Source organism: Henckelia pumila, chromosome 2, assembly GCF_033568475.1.
Source record: "Henckelia pumila isolate YLH828 chromosome 2, ASM3356847v2, whole genome shotgun sequence".
Taxonomy (NCBI): domain Eukaryota; kingdom Viridiplantae; phylum Streptophyta; class Magnoliopsida; order Lamiales; family Gesneriaceae; genus Henckelia; species Henckelia pumila.
In genome coordinates this window covers 40863573-40885686 of record NC_133121.1, presented here as the reverse complement: position 1 = coordinate 40885686, position 22114 = coordinate 40863573, and the positions used below count along the sequence as shown (strand labels likewise).

General features: G+C 33.4%; 2 protein-coding genes across 2 annotated transcripts; one reads left to right on the top strand and one right to left on the bottom strand.

The window, feature by feature from the left end:
* The first annotated feature begins 12051 nt into the window (after nucleotides 1-12051).
* Nucleotides 12052-13178, top strand: LOC140877538 (uncharacterized). The gene is made up of 3 exons (XM_073281077.1): nucleotides 12052-12328; nucleotides 12380-12950; nucleotides 13043-13178. The coding sequence occupies exons 1-3, from the start codon at nucleotides 12052-12054 to the stop codon at nucleotides 13176-13178; spliced, it is 984 nt and encodes a 327-aa protein (XP_073137178.1).
* Nucleotides 13179-19644: 6466 nt separating this feature from the next.
* Nucleotides 19645-21836, bottom strand: LOC140883649 (clavaminate synthase-like protein At3g21360). The gene is made up of 3 exons (XM_073290202.1): nucleotides 21357-21836; nucleotides 20387-20640; nucleotides 19645-20283 (listed from the first exon to the last, which is right to left on the bottom strand). Exons 1-3 carry the CDS (start codon nucleotides 21726-21728, stop codon nucleotides 19923-19925), a joined length of 987 nt encoding a protein of 328 aa, XP_073146303.1. The 5' UTR covers nucleotides 21729-21836; the 3' UTR covers nucleotides 19645-19922.
* Between the last annotated feature and the right edge of the window lie 278 nt (nucleotides 21837-22114).

Genomic DNA, 22114 nt, shown 5'->3' with positions numbered 1-22114 from the left:
TGTGTGATCTTGATCGATTATTTGTTTACACTTACATTCATATTGAGCCGATTATTCGATTCGTTTTGAAGATAGACGTTTTAGGGAGCTATATTGAAGTGGCTTTGGATTTCGAGTTTTTCCAAATGCAAGAATATTTCTTATAGTTGCTCTGAAGTCTAGGGGTTTGAGTTGTGCGACATCCACCCCAAAAGGGTGTGTAGGTGTGTTGTTGTAATGACTTGGCCCCGGGATCCCAACCGAGTACCGATCGATATTTTTATTATCTGACTTGATAATCCCGAGTTTTTAAGTCATGCATACATTCATTCTCATTTTGAATTGTTATTGGCTGATACTTTTTGTTATGAGATGTTTATCTGATATTGCATTCCTGTCTCTTTTACTTAGAAATTATATTTCTAACCGGGTTATCCGGCTGTTGTCTTTGTTTGTATGTGTACTTAGCAACAGGATGATCAGGAGCAGGACCGAGTCGTTTAGGTTAGCTTGGGGTAAGAATGATAGAGTGAGACACCGTGTGTCGTAGGGTTGTGCCTTTTGGACTTGTATTATTTTGATTAGTCGAACAAATCCTATTGTCTAACTTGTATTGTTAAACCTCGTTTTGTTGGTGTTTCGAACTCGTTATTTCACGTTTAAACTATGGTTGGAACCTTGGTTGCTTGGTTTATCGCTTTGAGCTTGTGGATTTAATATTTTTGTGTCCAGGCTTCAACAACCCGAGAGTCATGCGCGGGCGCATGACTCGACGCGGGGGCGCGCCGCCTTGTGCAGCTTTTAAGTGTTTCAGGCCGAGAGCTGTGCGCGGGCGCGCGTGGCTGGCAGTGAGTGACGCGCGGGCGCGCTTGAGGTTGGCGCGGGCGCGCGTGAACAAAAATAAATAAATAAAATTTGATTGTTTTTCCGCGGCTCTTCTTGTTCGATTTTGTTGAATTATTCGAGATTAGTAGATTAGAAACGGTGTCTCACACTATCGTAGCTCTCTTACTACGTCTTGGTTCTTCTCTTTCATGAGTTTTCTTATTTGTGGATTCATGAACTCTTTTGAGAGAGCTATTTTCTTTCCTTTCAATACAAGGGAAAACGTTCTCAAAAAATGCAGCATTCCTTGACTCGATTATCGTATTTTCATGTATATCAAGAATTACTAACTTGTACACTAAGAATCTATATGCACTACTATTGTTTGCATATCCAATAAAAGATGCAATCCACTATCTTAGGTTCAATATTCAATTGTTTCGGCTTAGGTATTTCTATTTTTGCCAAACACCCCCATACTTTCAAGTATTTGTATGAAGGCTTATGTCCTTTCCACAATTCTTATGGAGTTTCATTCTTCTTTTTATGTAGAATTTTGTTAAGGATATGATTTGCCAAAATTATTGCTTCCCCCCACAAGTTTTGGGGTAGTCCAGAACTTATTAGCATGACATTCATCATCTTTTTAAGAGTACAGTTTTTTCTTTCCGCGACACCATTAGATTGTGGTGAATAAGGAGCAGTTGTTTGATGAATAATGGCAGATTCATTGCAAAATTCTTCAAACGGAGCAACGTATTCACCTCTTCTATCACTACGAATCCTCTTGATTCGTTTGCCTAGTTGATTTTCAACTTCATTTTTATAAGTTTTTAAAACTTCTAGAGCTTCATCTTTGCTTCTTAAAAGAAACACATAAAAAAATCTAGTGCAATCATAAATGAATGTAATAAAGTACTTTTTCCCACCTCTAGTTTGTACAAACTTTAAGTCACAAATATCGTTGTGAATTAGTTCTAGAGGTGTTGTACTATTTTTCACTGTGTGAAAAAGTATTTTAGTTAATTTAGCTTCAACACATACTTTACATTTGTGTTTTAAATAAATCTTATTTATTAGAATAATATTTAACTTCCCGAGTTTCCTCAAAGTGTTGAAGTTAACATTTTCTAATCTAGTATGCCATAAATTAGAACACTTAACCAAATAATTCAAAGCTTTAATTTTATTTATTTCAAATTTTCGAAGTACATTCATTACATTCATCTTGAACAGTCCTTTTTCTATATATATTCTTTTTCTAGGAACTGTCTATTTTTCATTATTACAACTTTGTCGGCTTCAAACACTATTGTAAATCCGGCCTTAACAAGTCTAGATCCTGATACAAGATTTTTCCTTACGTCTGGAACATTAAGGACATCAATCAGAGTAAGCTCCTTTCCTGAAGTAATCTTGAGCACCACTTTGCCTAAGCCAACGATGTTAGAAGCTGCATTGTTACCCATGTAAAGTTGTCTTTCACTTATGGGTGTATACTTCGAGAATAACTCTTTTTTAGCACAGATATGTCTGGTAGCTCCAGTGTGAATCCACCATTCTCTTGGATGATCTACCATGTTTGCCTCGAAAACCACTGCTGAAAGATCCAATTCAGACAAGTCAATAGGCACAGATCTATGTTCGATAACATTTGCCCTATTTTGATTGTCCTTCTTTGGTAATCGAAAATCCTTGGCTTTGTGGTTCGATTTTCCACAGTTCCAACAAGTTCCTTTCCATTTCTTATTTTTCCCTTGCTTTGGATCTTTTCCAAATTGCTTTCTTTTCTTGGTAGCATTTGGCTCAACTAGATTTGCCTTTGCTTCCATAGGCATCTTCCCGGCTTTAATCTCCGACTTGCGATTTTCTTCTTCAATTCGCAGCCTGAAGATTAAGTCTTCGAGCCCCATTTCTTTGCGTTTATGCTTCAAGTAGTTTTTAAATTCCTTTCACAAAGGTGGCAGCTTCTCGATCAAAGCAGCAACTTGGAAGGATTCACTTATCATCATCCCTTCGGCCATTATGTCATGGAGGATGATTTGAAATTCTTGCACTTGGTTTATCACCGCTTTGGTATCAACCATCTTGAATTCGAGGAACCTTCCGACTACGAATTTCTTTGTGCCGGCATCCTTCGTTTTGTATTTCTTCTCTAAGGACTCCCAAAGTTCCTTAACAGTCTTTGTTGCAGAGTATACACTATAAAGTGTATTATCCAACCCATTCAGTATGTAGTTTTGACATAAGAAGTCACTGTGAGACCATGATCGAAGGCAGTCCTTGTTTGCGTGTCTGCATCTGATGCCGAAACAACAACATCTTCCCTTAAGTACCTCGCAAGATGAAGTGTCGTGAGGTAAAGCAACATCTTTTGTTGCCATGTATTAAAATCAGTACCGGAGAACTTTTTTGGTTTCTCGGCATGTGCAGTAGCGAAAGAAACAGCGGGGCCGGAAGGAGCAGCAGGGGCGGAATGAACAGCGGGTGCGGTTAAAACAGTGTTCGGGACTGTTTCGGCCATTGATGACAATGAAAAAATAAAATATGTCTTAAACTTGTTATCAAATAACTTAGTGCGTAATCAATGGCACAACAACAACAGCGAGACGAGAGTTTAAATCTCTATCTTTAAGATAGATTTGCCCCGCCTAGGTGCTTACGGGATTAGCGCAAAATGTCTCCCAAGATAGAACACTGACAACTTCGAGTAGTAGCACTACAAACTCGAAGAACTTCGAACAAAGTGTTTTAGAAACTCGAACTCTGAAGAAGTATGCGAAGAGAAGAAGAGATGAATGAATGAATTGGTGAAATGAATGCAAGTGGGGTGGTCTATTTATAGACGTTGGAATGATTCCCCGGACATTTGCATCACTTGGCTGCACACTCGGCCAGAACGACACAATGGTTCGGACCGAAGGGACGCACACGTTCAGCCGAGAGGATGCACTGGTTCAGACCGAAAGGTCGCAGACTTACAAAAGAAAATATGCACTGATTTGGACTAAAGGGTTGCACTTTTTCTGACAGGACGCACATGGCTCTTCACGTATAAGTTGTTTCCGGAAGCAAAATAAATAATTAATTTATTTTTTTCCAAAAAAGTTATATACACGTCAATTCCAATTCCAAGCCCGAGCCCGAGCCCCGTCTGTGCCGAGATCGGCTGGTCGGCGCGCGTGTGGTCATTATTCGAACCTAGCATGATCTAGGTCCTCACTCCTTTACAAACTTGGGTATCCCCTTGGGACCGCACCCCCCTAGCTCAACTTGAACTATTTAAGTTAAACTTCATTTCCTTGTTTTTCCAATGTGGGATGAGAATAAAATTCTCATTCACATCTTGTCCAATTTTCCAACACAATTTTCAAACATGAGTGCGATCTGATCTGTAGCTCATTTTTTATGACAAATTTCTTTGTCTCACATTTCACCTATTTCTTGGGTTGAAGGATTTTACTCATCTTGGTTGATGGATGTAGCTACCATTAATTTATCTAATGAATAGTTTGTTTTTCCTAAAAAAAATTATTATATTTAATTTAGGATATAAATATTGACAAATATTCCTGTGAAACTGTCTTATGAGTCTCAATCCGTGAAACGGATCCCGACCCTGACCCGTTGGAACAATTTCTGCCCCAATTTGTGAGCCCAAATCGTGGATGGAATTGAGTCCTAACTCCTCCGAGGCGTAACACTTGTGCCCTCCATCGCTTTCACTACTGCAGAGCTCCGCTGTCCATGGAACCTACGCAATCTCACCTCTATCATTGACCAGAACGACTGTTAGGCATGTACGCAAACACTATCCAAGCAAATTGCCTCGCTCCCCCTCGGACCAGCTGCTCAATCTCATAAAATACAATCCCAGAGACGAAAGTTCCATTAAGGCAGTGATGGCAAATGCTAATGTTATTATTAATCTTATCGGTAAGATGCTATTACCACTCAGTGTAAGTGTTTTGTTGTGACTCATATCATCTAATAAAGGCTTTCATTCTCTTTTTGATAGTCACAATTCAAACGTGTTTTTTAGCAGCTAGTTTATTTTTCTAGGATTAGCCTCCATTTTTGTTGTCATGAGACTCAGAAAACTATATCATTTATACATCATCATTCATTTTTTATCTTCTTTTTCTGCATGTTGTGTGTTCATACGTTGTTGGAGGGTTATGTCATGTGTTGATTCTACCAATGAAACAGCATAATTAAGTGTTTTTTTTCTGGTCTTCTGTCACTCCTTTCATATTGCTACTCGTGATTTTCAGTCTCCGTTCTTCACAATGATTATATTTGAGTGATGCATTATGTAGATATAGTATTCAATTTCATAATGTATTTGCAAACAGAGTTGTGGATTGACATGTCTTGTAACATTTATATACTAGAGTTTGTTGCTGTCAATTCTGAATTTTCACTTCATAAAAGATTATGTTCTTGTCTCCCTTTATTTTAGGTTCTCTTGCGTTGTTCCTCTTTCTTTCTCCTTGCCCTTCTACTATTGGTTCAGGTTTAGAACTCTATGGATTGTATCTCTAAATAAGTCCACCTTTTTAAAGTATTTTGATTAAAAAGGTAGAAGTGATTTTAGCGTTTGGGTAAATGTTGAAAAATATTTTTTAAATAGAAACAGAAGCAGAAGTCAAAAAGCCAAAATTTATAGCTTTTAAAAAAATACTTAATTGGACTTAAATAAGTGCCTTTTTAAAAACGATCGTTGTAACCATACGCTTAAGTTTTTAAGAAAAACCCCCTTTTTTTTAAACATAAGTGTTTTTCTTTGGTAGGCTTCCGTAACCAAACGGACTCTAAGTTGCATTAAGTCATTAACTATCTATTCACACACACAAACACACACATATTTATATATACTAGAAGATGTGCACGTGCGTTGCACGTAAGAAAATATTGATTAAAACATGTTTTGAAATTTTCATATTATTTAAAGAAATCTGAATAACATCATTTAAAATTAAATTTAATCTAAAAATGTCTGGATTATTTCGGGTTTTATACTAAATTATTTTATTTTCCTAAAATCATCCGATTAAACATTTTAACACAATTTTATTTTCATTTTTTTTTCTTTTCTTTCCTAACTATTGAAGAAATTAATTATCTCAACTAATTCATAAATTATAACAAACAAATTAAATAATTAACCTTGGAAAAAATAATATTATTATACACATGTTTTTCTAACATTTCGATGGAAAAAAAAAAGAAATATACACAAATGAAATTACTTCTTTATCTATAAAAGAGTATTCATAATTTAAAATTTATTTAAATAGGAGGGAAAAATAAAGGGAAAGCAATGAAGAGGAAATACAAGCACAACAATTAATTTTTAAAAAAAAAAACTAATGAAAATGAACGAAATTTCAGAACAAAATTTGACGAATATAAATAATTAAACAATGAAAAGAAATAGTTACTTAAATTATTTGCACATTGGACATAAATTAATTTAGTTTATCAACACAAATATTTTAGAAAGTAATGTACAATACAATGACTATTATATGTTTTTGCTTGTGTCTATAGTTGTATATTCTTCTGATTTTTTTCAAAGTTGTATGTTTGTACTTACAGGTATATTTTTACAGCATTTTCTTATCTTTTATATCAATATCTAGAATATAAATTTCAAATTATATATAACATCGAATTGGTCATATTATTCTATTAAGAATTCGAAATATTTATTTATTCTATTGTCTTTGCCTTAGGTAATATTTTGTATAGCTTCTCGTTTTATCTAATATATATATATATATATATATATATATATATATATATATATATAATTCAAAATAAATGTTACTTAAATAATGTTTGCCCTATTGTCACTTGAACGGAGCGGTCCAAGGAATTCAACTGACACAAGCTAAATGTAATAAGAGTAAATAGTTTGCCGATCTATCTAAAGAAGGCAACCGCAGGTAAGTTGTTTAAATAAGCTTATAAACCATGTCAAACTCTTTCTAATTTTCACGCGTTAATGAAATTCATACAAAAATACTAAATACAAGTTAATCATGTAATTTATTGAAAGCATAGTTTTTATTTTTAAATTAAATATAATTTTAATGACACAAATAAATAAGTATGAATACAGATTAAAGTTACGTTAAATTGCAACACTTTGAGTTAATGATAATATATGCGGGAATATGAAAATGGAGGGGAAAGTATAAAATAAGAAAATCGATGACAGGTACATCATGACAAATTTATTGATAAATACGATGTCAAAGTAGTTAAATTTCAATAAATAAGAATTTTGAAATTCTGATATTAATTAGTCTTTATGTTGAAAGTAAATTATAATTTCGAGTAATTTTGCATTAACAAACGAAAGTGAAATCTAAGATCAAATTTGAGCTGCGATATATCATACAATACAATTAATTTTATATTAGTAATAACAAAAGTTGAGGTACCGATAATTTAAATTTCAATATCTATTTCTATCTCATTAAAAATTAATCGTGGGACTCATTGATATATGTATGACACAAAAAGCAAATTGTAGAATTAACACACTACATTTAAATGGAATTAACTCCTAAAATCATTGTTTTAGAAGTAAATATCCCCTCTTATATTCTCAAAATTGTTCATCGATCTCAATTATCTCTCATATGTACGTATATATATATCATATTTTACATACTTATTTGCGTGTGCAACTGTTGCTAATTATTATAATAACTTTTAATTTTAATAAAAAAAAATAAGGCAAATCTCTTTCAATTAAGTATAAAGACAACACTAAAAATCAAAGTCAAGAAATCCGAAAATATATCATCTATCATACGAATTTTTTTTTTAACATTACACACTTATTTGTGTGTGCAACTGTTGCCAATTATTATTATTATAACTTTTAATTTTAATAAAAAAATAAAGAAAATCTCTTTCAAGTAAGCATAAAAACAACACTAAAAATCAAGAGTCAGGAAATCCGAAAATATTTCATCTATCATACGAATTATTTTTTAACATACTACCATATGAATTAAGCACACAAGAAAATGAAATATGACACGTTTACCACCAACGACAAGCAAGCGAATTGGTGAAAAGAAACAACCTACGTAAAAAAGTTAGGAGCACAAAAATTTCAAAAATATTACACAATTAGTCGTCACCATCTGTTTTCTAATATTTATTCCTAAAGACTGAAATATCAGAAAGTCTAGTTAGATGATCAAATCTCAAAAAAATAAATGAATGATTGAATAAAGGATGCGAGTACATTTTCTATATAAAAGAAATAGAACCTCGACTTATGACATGCTTTCACTTGTCTTGAACAGTGGTGAAATTTAATGGTTTGATTTATTTTTTATTTTTCTTAAAATTTTAATAATCAAAATATTACGTTAAAAATTATAGTAAATTAAAAACATAACTATGACGATAAAATTAAAATAAGTCCAAAAAATTAATATTTATTTAAATATATAGAGCAACAATTAAGGTAGCTTTCAATAATTACTTTTTGTTTCCATGAGTGTCAAAATATAAATTTAGGACATGAATTAAATATTAACAATTAATTTACCTTGAATAAATAAATGGACACACAAAATGATATGAATTAAATATTAACAATTAATCTAACCTGAATAAATAAATTTACTAATCTATAAAATGACATGAAAAACCTTAAAACCATTGAAAATGACAAAAATATTAATTATTAAATGAAATAATTAGGACAAAATTGTAAATTCATTATGAAAAATGTCAAAATATAGATTTAGGACATGAATTAAATGATAACAATTAATTTACCTTGGATAAATAAATGGACACAAAAAATGATATGAATTAAATATTAAAAATTAATCTACCTTGAATAAATAAATTGACTAATATATAAAATAAATGCAAGACCTTAAAAAATCTTGAAAATGACAAAAATATTAATTATTAAATGAAATAATGAGGACAAAATTATAAATTTACAATTAAAATCAAATAATTAATAAAATAATGAGGGTATTGAAGAAAATTCACAATTCAAACAAAAACAAAAAAAAAAATGCAAGCATTTCAACCGACGAAGACATTGATGGAAAATAATGCACCGGTCAATTAGTATCATAAATAGTGAATTAATAAGGAATGTAATTAGTTAATAATTATTTAATGTTAAAAACACAATAAAATTTGTATATTTATAGGTAATATATAGAATAGATATTGATTATTTATTTATTTTTATTTATAGGGAATAAAATAATTAATAATAATTAGTAGTCAATTTATATATTTATTATTTATTTATTTATTTTTATAGGGAATAAAATAATTAATAATAATTAGTAGTAGTTAAGAGGTGAATATTGGTAATTGGTGGTAATAATTAATTATTTAATGTAATTAGTTAATAGTTAATTAATAAGCAAGTGAATTAATAATAAGGAGAATAACAACGTAAAAACACAATAAAACTGGTATATTTATAGTTATATAGAATATAGATATATAGATATTTATTTATTTTTATAGGGAATAAAATAATTAATAATAATTAGCAGTAGTTAAGAGGTGAATATTTGTAATTGGTGGTAATAATTAATTATTTAATGTAATTAGTTAATAGTTAATTAATTAGCAAGTAAATTAATAAATAAGAAGGACAACAACGTAACACAATAAAACTGGTATATTTATAGGTATAATATAGATATAGATAGAATATAGATATAGATATAGATATAGATTATATTTATAGGGAATAAAATAATTAATAATAATTTGTAGTAAATTTATATATTTATTTATTTTTATAGGGAATAAAATAATTAATAATAATTAGTAGTAGTAGTTAAGAGGTGAATATTGGTAATTGGTGGTAATAATTAATTATTTAATGTAATTAGTTAATAGTTAATTAATAAGCAAGTGAATTAATAAGTAAGGAGAATAACAACGTAAAAACACAATAACACTGGTATATTTATAGGTATATAGATATATAGATATTTATTTATTTTTATAGGGAATAAAATAATTAATAATAATTAGCAGTAGTTAAGAGTTGAATATTTGTAATTGGTGGTAATAATTAATTATTTAATGTAATTAGTTAATAGTTAATTAATTAGCAAGTGAATTAATAAGTAAGAAGGACAACAACATAAAAACACAATAAAACTGGTATATTTATAGGTATAATATAGATATAGATAGAATATAGATATAGATATAGATTATATTTATAGGGAATAAAATAATTAATAATAATTTGTAGTCAATTTATATATTTTATTATTTATTTATTTATTTTTATAGGGAATAAAATAATTAATAATAATTAGTAGTAGGTAAGAGGTGAATATTGGTAATTGGTGGTAATAATTAATTATTTAATGTAATTAGTTAATAGTTAATTAATTAGTAAGTGAATTAATAAGTAAGGAGGAAAATAACGTAAAAAAACAATAAAACTGGTATATTTATAGGAATATAGAATATAGAATAGATTTATATTTATAGGGAATAAAATAATTAATAATAATGAGTAGTCAATTTATATATTTATTATTTATTTATTTATTTTTATAGGGAATAAAATAATTAATAATAATTAGTAGTAGTTAAGAGGTGAATATTGGTAATTGGTGGTAATAATTAATTATTTAATGTAATTAGTTAATAGTTAATTAATTAGTAAGAAGGACAACAACGTAAAAACAGAATAAAACTGGTATATTTATAGGAATAATAGATATAGATATAGATATATAGAGAGAGAACTTTTCAGTTGTCCAACAATATTTTTCCACCTCGTCCCCGACCACTAAAATACGGTACCGGGGTTTAGTTGTTTCGGTATCGGGTTTTAGTGATCGAGGACGAGTTGGGCATCATTGGTTGGGCATCATTTTCTTTTAATTATAAATATAGAAATTTTCAGCTGCCCAACCAATGATGCCGAACTCGTTTCCGACCACTAAAACCCGGTACCGTGTTTTAGTTATGCGAAAAATCATTAAAAAAATAACTAAAACACGGTACGGGGTTTTAGTGGTCGGGGACGAGGTGGAAAAATATTTTTGGGCAGCTGAAATGTCCTATATATATATATATTAAAAAAAATTGGGTATGCTTGTCTAGAAACCCATAGACGCTAACAAATGGACAACGTGGTTAGCTGACTAACGGCAATGAATAAACGAAGCACCACACTTGAGAGAAAGTCATATGAATATATGCAACAATCCGGGCCTCAATCACATTAATTAGATTGAGGTTCGTTCACAACTGTGATCGTCGTTAAAGCATTAAACTCCACTGGCCGAGGTCATCGTGTTTGTCACAAGGCAGTCAAAACACCTTTCCAAATTACACTAAAGCTTCCAAGAGATGAGAAAAAAATACGCTTGATATACAACGTACCTTCCCGAATTGAAAAGAGTATTTTGCTTGTGTATAACTAGGATAACCCAAGTAGTCCTGACCCATTAAAACTTCATGTGATCCATACACACCCGATCTACTAAAACTAAACTAACTCTTGCCCCAACCCAAACCCCTAATTTAGCAAGTTGAACCCATTGTTGGAAATATATTTAAATAAAAATTTTGAATGAAAATAATGGATCATGAATGTGAGAGTGTCTTTTGGCTCTCCACATTCTTGAATTAATTTGAAACTTTTGGCTCTTCACATTCTTGATTTAAATGAAAGATTAATTGAGTTAATTAATCTTATGACTCTTGGTGTGCTTTTTGAAGCCTATAAATAGTGTGCTCATTTCCTCAATCCAGACACACACATTATTCAAGATCTCACTCAAGAATTCTCTTGCATTTCATATTGTTAGCTTTTCTTTTGGCCTCCGTTAAATTTTGGTGATAAAGTGAAGGTACGATTCATGTTCGCCGGAGTAGTGAATTTGTGCTTAGTTTGCTACTGGTTTTTCCGTTGTATCCTGGGAAACAGACGTCTGTACGTGTTGATCCTCAAGCATCTAGTGGAGTGGACGAATCTGTTTTAAGGAAACTGTACTAGTTACAGGCCTCGATTTGCTTGACTATTTCCTTACTTGTTTGCTTTATACTTTTCAGTATTTGTGTATTCGTTATACTATTGAATTGTTATACGATCATTCTTTCTTCTTGTAATATTATTTCTGTAATATTCACGTTTTGAGTTTGCATATTTTGATAACAAACTTAAAACAGATTCGTGTACTCATTATGTTATTTGTTTCAGAAATGGCTTCTGCTTCAAGTGAGACTACTCCGGTTGCCCCTATTGTCACGGTTCCAAACCGTGTCGTTCCTCCTGTTGCCCCACGCGGTGCTGCCGTTCCTGTTCCTAACAGTCACGGAGAAAAGCCTGAGAAGTTCACTGTTGCGGACTTCAAGAGGTGGCAGCAGAAAATTCTCTTCTACTTGACGACGTTGAACCTGGCCAGATTCCTCTCCGATGATGCTCCTAAGCTCAAGGAGGGTGAGGGATATGTTGAATCTGTCAGTGCTTTGGAGGCATGTAATCATTCTGATTTCCTATGCCGAAATTAAGTACTGAACGGATTGGTAGATTCGCTCTACAATGTGTATTGCGAAAAGAAAACGACCAAAGAGCTGTGGGAATCCCTTGACATAAAGTACAAAACTGAGGATGCGGGGGCCAAGAAGTTTCTTGTAGGCCGCTTTCTGGATTTTAAGATGGTGGATTCCAAGCTAGTTGTCAGCCAAGTTCAAGAGATCCAAGTGATTCTTCACGAGATTCACTCTGAGGGGATGACGTTGAGCGAATCCTTCCAAGTCGCGGCCATTTTTGAGAAGCTACCACCAGCATGGAAGGATTTCAAGAACTACTTGAAACACAAGCGAAAGGAGATGAATGTTGAAGAACTCATTGTTCGACTTCGTATCGAGGAAGACAACAAGAGCTCTGAAAGACGACTGTTTTCTCCAGTTGCTGCTAATGAAAATGTTGACGAGCATGGCCAAAGCTCGAAAAAGAAACACTTCAATCCTTCGAACAAAAGGATGAAGATGCGACCAAAAGGAGGCATTACGAAGAAGAAGTTCTCGGGAAATGCTTCAACTGTGATGGTACTGGTCACAAGGCCTCTGAGTGCAAGAAGCCAAAGAAAAACCGAGAGGTGAATATGGTGGAGAACATATCCCATGAGGTTTCAAACATGAACCTTTGTGCTGTCATTTTTTAAGTGAATCTAGTTGGTTCAAACCCAAGGGAGTGGTGGATTGACACTGGTGCCACTCGCCATGTTTGCTCTGACAAAGAGATGTTTGCAAATCTTAATGAATCCGAGAACGGGGAAGTGCTGTTCATGGGGAATTCTTCAACTTCTGAAATCAAGGGACAATGAAAAGTGGTTTTGAAGATGACCTCTGGAAAAGAGCTGACTTTAAACAATGTGTTGTATGTGCCAGACATCTGTAAAAACTTGGTGTCTGGGTCACTGCTTAACAAGCATGGTTTTCACATTGTGTTTGAGTCAGATAAAGTTGTTTTGTCTAAGAGTGGAATGTTTGTAGGAAAAGGCTATGTAAGCAATGGTTTGTTCAAACTCAATGTAATGGCTATTAAGCCCGTGATCAATAAGATGAAATCTTCTGCTTACTTGCTTGAGTCTTCCAATTTGTGGCATGGTAGACTAGGACATGTTAATTATGATACGATTCTTAGATTAATTAACTTGAAAAACATTCATACATTCAAAATTGATACACAACACAAATGCGAAACTTGTGTTGAGGCAAAACTAACAAGATCATCTTTTCAAACAGTTGAAAGGAAATGTGAACCCCTTGATTTGATACACTCTGATCTATGTGATTTAAAAGGATTACAAACACGTGGTGGAAACAAATACTTCATTACTTTTATTGACGATAACACAAAATATTGTTATGTGTATCTTCTTAAAAGTAAAGATGAAGCTATTGAAAAGTTTGTCCACTACAAAACTGAAGTTGAAAACCAACTTAGCAAGAAATTTAAGGTGCTAAGAAGTGATCGTGGAGGAGAGTATGAATCACCATTTGCTGAGTTTTGTGCTCAACATGGTATCAGACACGAAAGAACAGCACCTTACTCTCCTCAGCAAAATGGTGTCGCAGAGCGAAAGAATCGCACTTTGAAAGAAATGATGAATGCACTATTACTGAGTTTTGGTTTACCACAGAACATGTGGGGAGAAGCTGTTCTAACAGCTAATTATCTTTTAAATAAGGTACACCGAAAGAAGCAAGATAAAAGTCCATATGAATTATGGAAAGGAAGAAGATCTTCATACCAATATTTGCGAGTGTGGGGGTGTCTTGCCAAAGTAGCCGTACCTACTCCGAAAAAGGTAAAAATTGGACCAAAAACTGTTGATTGCATTTTCATAGGATATGCACACAACAGTAGCGCTTATCGATTCCTTGTGTATGAATCTCAAATTCCCGACATTCATAAGAATACGATAATGGAATCAAGAAATGCTTCGTTCTTTGAACACGTGTTCCCTTGCAAATCTAAGGAATAACCAAGTTCATCCAAAATATTACATGAGACAATGGAAAAAAAACAAGAGGTTAACTACGAGGTTGAACCTAGACGTAGCAAAAGAGCTAGAACTGAGAAATCATTTGGTCCGGATTTCATCACTTTCATGATGGAAAGTGAACCTCAAAACTTCAAGGAAGCTGTAAATTCATCTGAAGGACCTTAATGGAAAAAGACTATAAATTCTGAAATAGAATCCATTTTGCAAAATCATATGTGGGAACTAGTGGAACTTCCTCCGAAAAGAAAACCACTAGGTTATAAATGGATTTTTAAACGGAAAATGAAATCAGATGGAACAATAGATAATTATAAAGCCAGATTGGTAATCAAGGGTTACCGTCAACGTGAAGGGCTTGATTACTTTGACACTTATTTTCCAGTAACAAGAATAACTTCAATTCGAGTGATACTTGCAATTGCCGCCTTGCGGAATCTTGAAGTACACCAAATGGATGTAAAGACTGGTTTTCTAAATGGAGATTTAGAAGAATAAATTTACATGGAACAACCTGAGGGATTTTCTGCACCTGGGCAAGAAAATAAGGTTTGTAAATTGGTGAAGTCTTTGTATGGCTTAAAGAAAACACCAAAACAATGGCACGAAAAATTTGACAAAGCCATGCTAGAAAGTGGATTTAAAGTCAATGAGTGTGACAAATGTGTATACGTAAAGAACACTGAAAGTGGCTACGTCATTTTGTGTCTTTACGTAGATGACATGCTTATCATCGGAAGCAATGATAAGATGATCAAATCCACTAAGAAATTGTTAAACTCAAAATTCGACATGAAAGATTTGGGATTAGCCGATGTCATTCTTGGAATTAAAATTCATAGAACATCAGAATGGATGGTTCTATGTCAGTCACATTATGTGGACAAAATTCTTGAGTAATTCAATAAGGATGACTCTGCATTGGCTAAAACCCCGATAGATACGAGTCAACATCTATCGAAGAATCGGGGTGAGAGTATCTCCCAACTAGAATACTCTCGAGTCATTGGTAGTCTGATGTACTTAATGAGTTGTACACGACCAGACATAGCCTATGCAGTAAGCAAATTGAGCAGATTCACGAGTAATCCAGGAGATGAACACTGGAAAGCAATTATAAGATTGCTAAGGTATTTAAGATACACTCGTGACCATGGACTGCACTATACCAGATATCCTACTGTTATTGAAGGATACAGTGATGCGAACTGGATATCTGATATGAAAGACTCAAAATCTACAAGTGGATTTGTATTCACTTTAGGAGGTGCAGCAATTGCTTGGAAATCTTCTAAACAAACTGTAATAGCCAGATCCACGATGGAATCTGAGTTTATTGCACTTGATAAGTGTGCTGAAGAAGCTGAATGGTTGCGTTTATTTTTAGAAGATGTTCCAGGATGGGTGAAACCTGTACCGGCTATTTGCATTCATTGTGATAGCCAATCTGCGATCGAAAGGGCACAAAGCAAGATGTATAATGTAAAGTCTAGACATATACGTCGTAGACATAACACCATTAGACATGCATCTACTCTCAACTGGAGTTATCTCTATTGACTATGTAAAGTCAAAGGATAATATAACGAATCCGTTAACCAAAGGGTTAAACAGAGAGTTAATTGAAAAATCTTTAAAAGGAATGGGACTGAAGCCTATGGAATAAATTGATGCGAAGGAAAATCCAACCTATGCTGACTGGAGATACCAAGAACTAGGTTCAATGGGACAACCTAATCGCACTGGTTTGGTAGATCACTGTGGGTGTTATCCCTAGTCTATTCCTATTGCAAACAGTGAATTTTGAGGATAATCACAGGGCTTTTAATGATTCTGATGGAATTCAACATAGAATCACCTATGTGAGAGAGAAGTGGGGCCGTTTCGAAGGAATTGCAAGGCTCAATTCTAGACCCTCTTACAGAACCAGGCGTGTGTTCATGGCCAAAACGAACACAATCATGAGAACTGATAGTATCAGGGAGAGTCCTGTGTGAAGTATATTTTAATTTACACAAACGGATGTACAATTCAAAGACATCGCGTCTACTGTCAACCAGTACATTACTATGCTTTCACAAGGGAAGGTTCAAAGGATAACACCTACCTATCCTTTGCAGGATTCAACTGTAGAGCTTTATTACCAAAATTCGTATCAATTTTCATTCATGTGGGGGATTGTTGGAAATATATTTAAATAAAAATTTTGAATGAAAATAATGGATCATGAATGTGAAAGTGTCTTTTGGCTCTCCACATTCTTGAATTAATTTGAGGCTTTTGGCTCTCCACATTTTTGAGTTAAATGAAAGATTAATTGAGTTAATTAATCTTATGACTCTTGGTGTGCTTTTTGAAGCCTATAAATAGTGTGCTCTCCTCAATCCAGACACACACATTATTCAATATCTAACTCAAGAATTCTCTTGCATTTCATATTGTTAGCTCTTCTTTTGGCCTACGTTAAATTTTGGTGATAAAGTGAAGGTACGATTCAAGTTCGCCGAAGTAGTGAATTTGTGCTTAGTTTTCTACTGGTTTTTCCGTTGTATCCTGGGAAACAAACGTCTGTACGTGTTGATCCTCAAGCATCTAGTGGAGTGGACGAATCTGTTTTAAGGAAACTGTACTAGTTACTGGCCTCGGTTTGCTTGACTATTTCTTTACTTGTTTTCTTTATACTTTTCAGTATTTGTGTATTCGTTATACTAGTGAATTGTTATATGATCATTCTTTTTTCTTGTAATATTATTTCTGTAATATTCACGTTTTGAGTTTGCATATTTTGATAACACCCGTTAGATCATTCAGAAACCATCATATAATTATATTTACATCATATTTTGGTATTTCTAATTTTTAATTAACACTAGAAATAAATAAAGTAGCTCAAGTTGAAGCTCTGATCGTGAATGTGATCTCTCTGATCAAAGATATAACTTTAAAATATTTCAAAAATTCAAACAAATGTATAAGATAATGTTTTCATAACCGAACCAGTAATCGAACCATTAAATCTTTAAAAATGGTTCAACTGGTCCGACTGATTCAACCGGACGGTCGGAGAGAAATATTATTATATTGTATAAAATAATAATATAATATGCAATTGATATATTTTAAAAACCTAATAATAATAATAATAATAATAATTATCAAAGTTTAAAAACTAAATAACATATATATATATATATGATAAAATTATGAAATATAATTATTATATATTTTATTCAAAAAAATAAATCAAAATAAGCTTAAATACAACTAAAATACTATTTTTAAAAAGTTTAAATACAGTTTTTTAATGAAAAATAAGAAATAATTACATTTTTTAAAAAATTAATCTTTTTTTGAATAAATATGGTGAACCGGTCGAACCGGTTCACCGGTTCAAGTTCGGTCCAACCGGTTTTTGATCGGGTTTGACTAGTTCCGAGCGATTTAACCGAAAAATATTTTTTGGGATTATTTCGAACCGGACCTGCGACCGGCCCGCGATCAAACCGATCGATCCGATCCGGTTTTAAAAATATTGGTATAAGACAATAAAAAAAACTGGATCGACAAGGGATAAACATACAAAAAGAAGAGAAAGTTTTGACTTTGACGATTATTTTACAAACATAAAAACATACATATATCTTTGGGACCTCAAATTTAACACCCACATGCAACTCGATACCCATTTGTCTCTTGGGTAGATCTATTGTGAGATTACCTTACCTATATCCTTCATGACCTCAAATTTAACACACATGCAACTCGATACTCATTTATCTCTTGGGTAGATCTATTGTGAGATTACCTTACCTATATCCTTCATGATCTCAAATTTAACACCCACATGCAACTCGATACCCATTTGTCTCTTGGGTAGATCTATTGTGAGACAGTTTCACGGATTTTTATTAATGAAACGAGTCAACTTTATCCATATTTACAATAAAACTAATATTTTTGACATAAAAATTAATATTTTTTCATAAGTGACCCAAAAAAGAGGTTCGTCTCACAAAATTGATATGTGAAACCATCTCAGAGGAGTTTTATGTGTTGTCTTTTTGTCCATGTTATCATCTCTGTCGATAGTAGAATGTAGTGTGTCTGCTTGCTTTCAAATATCCGTCCGAGTGTACGAAAATCCTTGTCCATAAATGAATTGGCACAACCTATTGTCCTTTTGAGAATGTGATTGATATTTTTGAATATTTTTCGGAGTACATTAATTTGGTTCTTTTTCAGTTATATTCGGGTCCAGTTGAGTTTTTTTGTCCAGTTAAGATATCCAATCTAGTCAAAGTGATAAGTCCGATCAAGGACTTCATCCAATCAACTTTTTGTCCAGTCAAACACTTTAGTCTAGTTACGAACTTTTTCAGTTTAGGTAGTTCAGTTAAAGTTGTGGATAGTTGACTTAATTCCGTTCTTTTGTCATTAACTGTATGTTTAACACAAAAATTTATAACTATAATGTCCCAACCAATTTTTCTTACGCATACCCATTCCAAATAAGTCAGATACCTATTGGATCCAGACTCCTTGTCAACCCTATGTGTAACTTCCACCCTCTCAGTTTCAACTATTATCTCTACCTATATAATATATGCCATTCATAGAAAATCTGATTTCGTGTAGATAAACTATAGTTATTGATATTGTTTCCAAAAAAAAAAAAAAAAAACTAGCTATTCATCTAATTATTGGTGCTAGATATAGAGCAATCAGTGTAGCGGCTAGAAAAATTTTGATGCACAAAACATAATGAGTTAATCAGAAGTACATGATAATTTATGAAGATAATATAAGTGGGTACGTATATGCTACGTTAGAAGTAACACTCTCAATATAGTTTACACAACGAACATCTGAATTGGGAAAAAAAATTACCGATGGACTACACATTGTTTATTTTTTTTTATGTAAGATGCATTTTTTATAAAACTACACCGAGAGTACATAGATAAAGCAATACAAGTGGAATGGTGATTTAACTGGTAGAGAGAAAACAGTGGGCAGAAACAAGTCTCCATTGGTAGACACAAAGATCATGAGTTTTTCAAAGAACAAGATAACTCAGGAGAGGGAGTTTCATAAAGTATGAATCAACGCCTGGAACTACATCTATGTTTTCGAGCTTGGTACCTACGGATACCGTGACATTCTACACCCAAAAGGAAAAGGATGCAACTTTTGGGTTGGCCACAGGGTTTGTAACATTTTCACAAGTTCATCAATCTTGTTTGTAACATTTTCACAGGTCCATCAATCTTTGTAACATACGCATACAACATGAGATGAATATCATTTGGAACAGTACATCAAATGTGGTTTAAAAACTCCAAAGTCGCTCAGAGAAATTTACAAACTTGACGAGGCTGGTTTCAGTTTCCGTCCTTTTACATTACAGGCAAAGACTGAGAGATAAAATGCATAGAAACCAACAGCTCTACCAATTAGTTTTTGTTTAAATGGATGCCATTAACCCATTACTAAAACAAACTCTGCGTATTCTTTGTTTATTCAATGTCCAAATATACAAAATAAAGGCAACCGGCAATTTTCTCACCTGCAAAGTGAAGCTAATATCCGGCGGGGAGGGAGGAAGGGTCTTCTAGAGTGAAGAACGGCAAGATTATCTATCAGTAGTATGTCACCTTTCTGCCATGGGACCGCAATGCTTTCTTCTTCTAGGATATGTAAACAGTCGTAAATGATATGACCGGGCAAAGGCGTTCCATCACCAAAAACAACTGCCTTTTTGGGATCGTTTCGTGCATCTTCCCAACCGGTATATGCAGCCACCATACTGTTGAACCAAATCTTACGGTCCCTTGTTTTGTCATATTTGATAGCTGGGATTGGTCCCATTATTGTTTTGACTCCGTCCTCTGTCCATTCCAGCTTCATGTTCAGCTTAGCAGCCCTGTTAAAAAATCGTGAATTTCCACTATAACATGAAGTCCTCTACTCAAAGCAAAATTCTGGATCGCACCTTTGCTACAGAACTTTTATTTTTAAGCACGAACCTTTCCTCGGCCACGCTCTTATCATTGGTCAAGAATGTAGATTTCCAACCACGGCCGATTGGGGATGAGGGATCGTCGCCTTCTCCCAATATTCTGGTATAAATCACTCCGTGCTTCTCTAGTTTTTCAACGAAATCCGGGTACTTTTCTTTCATCCTCTGGTATACAACATGACTGAGAACAATAGGAGTTTCTCCCCCATTGGCAGGTTCTATCTCACAGAAGAAAAACAACTTGGACGGGTACTCAGGAACCTAGCCAGTACGTACATAAGAAGCAACATGAAACCTCCTTACAGTGGTTTTTTTATTTTTCGTAAAACAATTTTATCGCCGATTGACCATTGCAGTTCAAATGAAAAATCCAAAACACACGCACTGTTTGTGCACCATGCATGAGATTATATAAGAATGTAAACGAACCAACTTGCTCACGAGAGCCTCACTCTGTTCGACTCCACTTGGTTCATTTGCGTCCTAATATTATCCTAAAATTAGAGACCTCAAAATTGAAATGTAATTTGTCATGTAATATATTTATAACTTTTTTCTTCTCCTTTCTCAAACAAAAAAAAAAAAAACTTTTTTCTTCTCCACAAAATAGGAAGAAAATAAACATAGTTACGTGTTTCACATTCATAAATGACATTTGGACACACAATTTGTCCGAAATCATCTACATATAACCCACGGGAAAATCCAACCCACGTATCTTTATATGCCACTTACCCCAAAACTCGTCAAATTTAATAATTAATTTTGCCCATATTGATGCATGTATGTGAATAATATATATCAATTCTGATTTGCAAACTTACTGTTGTACATTTTATATAAATCAAATTAGTTCAAACAACTGAAAAATAAAAATTACTGAAATCATAAAACAAACTAAAATTTAGTTTCGTAAAAGTAATTATACTCTGTTTAATTGTATTCCAAATAAATCCAGCGCAAGAAAATGAATTAACCTGTGCCATTTCATGATGAAATGGGATTTTCTGATCGGGCGGAGACTCGTTCGCCGTGAAAACCCGACCAACGACGTTAGTCCTCGGAGCAGCGCCGCCGACATACGGAAGCTCTTCGTATCCGAACGCCTCGACGACGTCGTTGAATTCCGAAGCGGTGGATAGGGAATCAAACCCCCTAAACAGAACAGCCCCGTGCCTGTGTAGAAGGGAGTTCAGCCACGGCTTCTGCTGTTTGACGGCCGAAGTTAGAGCTGACGGATCATGGGATTCCGGCGCGGTGTGAATCAACGCAGCGGGAAAGACAACCCCGCCATAGGTTCTCTGTTGGGGAATCCCGATTTCTTTGAAGAAACCTGAATTTGCTGGCATTTTTTAAGAATAAAGGATATGCTGATTGATTTTTTATGGGTGCCAAATGTTATTTTTGCAAATCATGCATCCTCCAACTTTTCTACTACTTTGTTGATTCCTTTGATCTTTTTGTATTTGGATGTGGATGCTGCTAGATTCATTGGGTACTATTATTCACTTTTTTTTTTTTTTTTTGGTAAAGAAATAATGGTTGCACATAAACAGGTATTATCATAAGGTGTTGATAACACCTATTATAATACCTTGAGTAATTTGCAGCGAAAAATAATTTTAAGCGTGTATAAAAAATAAGCAACCAAATAAATAGACTCAAATAAATTAAGCAAGAGTATAAAATACTCTTGCAGCGCCTCAGGGTAAAACTTCACTAGAAAATTTGTCAA